This window comes from Sipha flava, unplaced genomic scaffold (assembly GCF_003268045.1).
Source record: "Sipha flava isolate LNK unplaced genomic scaffold, YSA_version1 19254_pilon_pilon, whole genome shotgun sequence".
NCBI classification, from domain to species: Eukaryota; Metazoa; Arthropoda; class Insecta; order Hemiptera; family Aphididae; genus Sipha; species Sipha flava.
This window is the reverse complement of record NW_020272693.1, coordinates 1-5471: the sequence shown is the minus strand read 5'-3', so window position 1 is coordinate 5471 and position 5471 is coordinate 1. Positions and strand designations below refer to the sequence as shown.

General features: G+C 28.0%; 1 protein-coding gene across 1 annotated transcript; it reads right to left on the bottom strand.

Annotated features, from left to right (window-relative positions):
• Positions 1-1791: 1791 nt before the first annotated feature.
• Positions 1792-5092, bottom strand: LOC112681543 (zinc finger MYM-type protein 1-like). The gene is given in 8 exon segments (XM_025551789.1): positions 1792-1874; positions 1953-3285; positions 3353-3735; positions 3798-3877; positions 3933-4093; positions 4095-4229; positions 4391-4455; positions 4736-5092. Coding segments are annotated over 8 exon segments (2376 nt in total). The 5' UTR covers positions 4872-5092.
• Between the last annotated feature and the right edge of the window lie 379 nt (positions 5093-5471).

Here is a 5471-nt window from a genome sequence, read left to right as displayed (position 1 = left end):
TAAGATCACCAGTGAGAGTTTCAAATTTTAATTCATTCTCTGTTTCATAATGACGTTTAACATTATACTCTTTTACAGATAAAATGGTGTTTTGGCAAATTAAACATAACAGTTTACCTTTATTTTCGATAAAAAAATATAAATCCATCCTTGATTCGTTGAATGTACGATGTTCATCATTAATTTTACGTTTTTTGATATTAAATTGATAGGTTATTATAAAACAGTTGAAATTTAAACTTTACGTTTGAATGTTTTGAAACGAACTGCACTAAGGCCATAACCAGATACGTATTTGTCGTAATCGACGATACATACATGATATGCGATTAGATTACGTTTTCGATCATAGCTTATCTGGCATTGTTATACAATAGTTGTGATTAAATATTATTTATAACTAGGGCTCGGAATTCAATGCATTTGTATCTTTTTTTTTTGGGATGTCTTACGCGTAGTTTTCCAAGCTACACATTTGTTTCAGGTACTCCGTGTTCTACCCAGAAACATTTTTTGGGACATTTTTTTTTGCATTTTTTGACGTCTTCAATGCATTTTTCTATATTTTAGGACATTTTTGACCTATTTCTCGTATTATGACAATTTAGGCATTTTAATTTTTAAGTTATAAAATATATTTGGAGGGTCGCAGCAAAAAATTCCGAAGGCCGCATCCAGCTCGTGGGCCGCGGATTGCCAGTGCCTGTACTATAGGATTAGGCATTGGACAGTAGTGCGATAATTTATCAGTTATTTATTTAAATATATTCATAAGCAAAATGATAATTAACGTAGTTTTTTGTTCCAATCGTATGGTACTTTGAGGCTATCTTGTCACACACATTTAATTAATCCCAGCTTTTGGTAGTTTATTCCGCTACATTACCGTAGTGACTATGATCTATGGTTTTCCATAATTGACTACGACAAAATGTAATCTATTAGTACGACGTATGTCTTTATATGAAAATTTATTACACTAGAAAATGCCTACTGATACAATACATCAGGGGCGGACTGGGACCCAATCGGCCCACTGTTCTGCAAAAAAAAAATCGGCCCCTACCGTACATAAAACCAAGATTTCAAAAAATTTTTACCTCTTCATATTTTTTTAGTTTTTAAATTTATCAATTAAATAAGTATGTTTTTATATTTGGATATTGTAATTTAAGTTTAATTTTCTTTAAAATATAATATATATATATTGTAAAATGAAAATTTTTTTTTTACTGATTTTCCCAAAAATAATTTATCATAAGAGTTTTTAAATCACTGTTTAATAATATGTATTTAAACTTTGTTTATAGAAATAAAAAAAAATTACTTCTAGACAAATTAACAAATTTTATTTAACTTAACTGTTCATACTTTAAATACATCTGTAGCATCTATAATAAATAGTACAAAATATAAATGTACAATAGTAAAATAACTATTTATTAACGACTAACATTTACACATAATTTATAACAGATATTATAATATTTAAAATAAATAATATTATATGGTTACACTTTGGTTTTTACAACGATAACATCTGGTTCATCAATGATGAAGAATTTTTTAGTATATTTAGTATTTCTTTGAAGTCAATAGCATCTAATATATCTTTTTCTATTGACATAAGCATGAATGCTTCAAGATGGTCTTGATTTAATGAAGAGCGTAAACGATTTTTAATTATTTTAAGCTTACTGAATGCTCTTTCACAATTAACCTGTGTAACAGAGAGTGTTAAAACAAATTCAACTGCAGCATAAAAATTACAATATGCAGGTGAATGCATATTTAATTGGTAATTAATTTTTGTAGACATATTAAGCATGATTTTGTATTATGATTATTATTGGAAGTTTTTGATTTTTCACACCCTATAAAAAAGACAAACATATTTTTTACTAAACATATATAACTAAAATATAAAAACAGTATATATTGATATATTTTACCTTTAACTTCTAAATTCATTTCATCATTTTTATCCCAGTCTAGAAAAAATTCTTCATTATCTTGAAACATATCATCATCATCATCATTATACATTTTTGAAGTATTTGAATTCAGAGGCTTTGCAATGTTATCATATATTTTTGAGAAATGGTTCAATTCAGACACTAATTTCTGATGGTTTATTGATGATAATTTTGATAAAATTTTTAATGCTGATTCTGGTAGACTGTTATCCTTTGCATATTGAAAATTTTTTGGTAATAAATACTGAATATCTGCTATAATTTCTCTATTGCTTGAAAATCTTTGAATAAAACTGCTTCTCAATTGATCAATAGTGCATTGAAAAACTTCTACTCTAAACTTATCAATAGGATTTATAATATGTTCATCTGAACACATTTCATCATAATTGCGCTTCTTATGTCTAGAACGTATTAATGGTAATTTATCTTCCACAACTATACTATCATTCAATTCAAAATTTGTAAATTTATCATTCATATTTTGTGAGAATTTCTCTGCTTCAACGACAATTGTATCAAAATTTATTTTTCCAATTTCATCAATTGTATTTTCTACCATTAACCAACCAGCCAAAATATCTAAATTACTGGACTGCAAATATGATGATGTTGGTCCGGCTGAATCAAAAACTTTAATAAATAAATGGGCTGTTAAAATAACTTGGAATTCACACAATTTATTTTTTAATGAAGTTGCTTCATATATGGATTTTTGATCAAATTTTTTTGACGAACAAATAAAATCTAAAGCACTGACAATAGTTGGGTATAAGCAATCTTCTCCGTCGAAAACCCATTTAAGTGCTTTTTCTCTGGACCACCACCTTGTTTCCCCGATTTTTTGTAGCTTTCTAAGTTTTTTTACTCCAACACCTAAATTTTCTTGATTTTTCTTCCAAATGTCCATTCGTTTATAAGAATCAGAAAAGAATGTACTCAAGCGATTCAAGAACCCAAATAAATTCTTGGCTGCTAAATTGTCACAGGTATCACAAATACACAAATTTAGAATATGGGCATAGCACCAAACATAAATACTGTTTTCGTTTTGTTGCTTAATAAAAGACTGCAAACCGTTAAACTCTCCTCTCATGTTAGAAGCACCGTCAAAAGATTCACCAATGACATTTTTAAAATTTATATTATGTTTGTCAAAGCAAGTTTTTAATAGTTCATATAAACTTTTACCTGCTGAATCTTCTACTTTAATGACGGCAAAAAGGCGCTCTTTAATATCTGTATTATTTAAGTAGCGAAGGCAGATAGTGGCTTGGTCCGTAGCTCCAATATCTTGAGTACTGTCAAACTAAAATAGTAAAAACAATGAATTTTTAATTAAAAATAAGAAATATGTTGATTTAAAATTGTCATACTTGTATACTAAAATGCTGATCACCCATTTCTTCACGAATATGTTTCCTCATAGTTTCTAGTATACCTTCAATTACTTTATTAACAGTAGTTTTGGATACAAGTGTAACTAATGATCCTCTTCCCTTAGAATTTTTTTGCCGTTGATCCATATTTAATTTTCGTTTTTTACTTGACAATATAGCATTGTCTAAATATTGTCTTAAAATTGCATCTCTTTCAGCAGTAAATTTCAAAAGCTCCAAAAAATTACCTCTATTGATATTAACATCATTCATCTTGTACAGCCCTTCTGTGTCACCAGTTCCACGATAAGGCAAATTTTGCTTACCCAAAAATTTTATTATTTCAAATACTTGTTTTAATACATGAATTCTTTCTTCGACTTGTTTTTTTTTTTCATATTCATCACATTACGGTTGATCAAATATTCAATACTATCATTACTTGAAGCTTTGACATAACTTTCAACAGCACAAATATGTACTTTGCTAATTTCATGAGATTCTACAGCTGCATAAATATTTCTGAAATTTGTGCAGCCAGTAGAAAAATTGGTTGATGATGTAGAGAAAGCAATACAAGGCTTTAACCTCATTATTTTTAACACATTGTAATGTCAACCATTTTCGCAAAATGGGTTTACCTCTCTGATCTTCTCTATTATAAAGTTTGAAAAGAGACCATGAAACATTATGCAGTACAGTTGGTTGACAAGGATGTTGTTTCATAAAATCCATTTTTTTGATTAATAGAACTTTTTTTGGGAATCACAAATGAATATATTTTTTCTGCAGCAATATGTTCCTCAACCTCAGGTAACGAAAACGAACAGGATACACTACTTTGCTCGGTTTGATTTTTAGCAGTTGAATACATCTGAACAATCATAATAAATGTTTAATATTAAAATAGGTAGTAAAAACATTAACTAATTAATAATAATTTATACACAACATAATAAGTATAAGGTAGATCTTACCGAACTAGATTACAAGAATACCTATCTAGTAATATATCATTAAAAAAAGTTTACTCACCGAAGGATTGTTTTCTACAGTTTTAACTGAGCAACTTTGTTGTTTTTGTTGTGTTGAACAATCATCTAAATATTTAGAATACAAATAATATTAAAAAGTAATCACATATTTACATACCAATTATATTAAAAGAAAAATGAATCCAGTTAACCCGTTAAACATTTTAATTTACAGATTAGTAAATATAGATTATTAGATATTATTTAATCTGCAATTCAATTAAATATTATATTTAAATATTATTAATTCAATATTAAAATCTTTGATGTAATGTATAACAAACGTAATTAATGAATCAGTACCTTGAAATAAGAATCTATAGTATACTAAATTCTTTATACTTACCTACGAATACTTTGTTAGAGCGATCCAATCCAAATTCAATTTTTTTTTGTTTTGGGTCATTGGCAACAGCTTTGAAATTGATCATTTTTTTTAAACGAAGCTTTTCAGCTCCACCTTTTAGTTTTTTTTTCATCATTTTATGTTTTAAATTATAGCAATGCGATGTGCGAGTACACGACGCAATCAAAATTATGGGAATAAGAAATCAATTCGTATTGTGCATTCATACTATCATAGTGATAGTGTCTACTGTCTAGGCTATTATAGACTCAATACTGTAATAACTATAAACTATTTTAAGAATATGTTTTCCGGTATTCCCCAGCGGCGGTCGACCGCTGATAGCGCAGCGATTTATCATATATATATATATATATATAATATAATATATACATTGACTAGCGTATTAGTATACCATTTATTAAATATACATATACTATTATTTATTCGTATATTTTATCAATGGTAATACTCGGGGAATCAAAATTGTATACAAATAAACAAATTCAATTATCTGTTTCAAAAATATTTTTAATTCAATACACGTTGGGTTATTTCGCACCGGCCCACTGTGCAAATGCACAGTAGCACAGTGGCCCAGTCCGCCCCTGCAATACATTATATTATTATAAGTGACTGTTAGTAATCTCATATATTACTGAATAAGGAAAACCATTTGAATCTGATGTACATGTATTTTGTTTCTCTGTCGATTTCAGTATAATTCAATAATAAT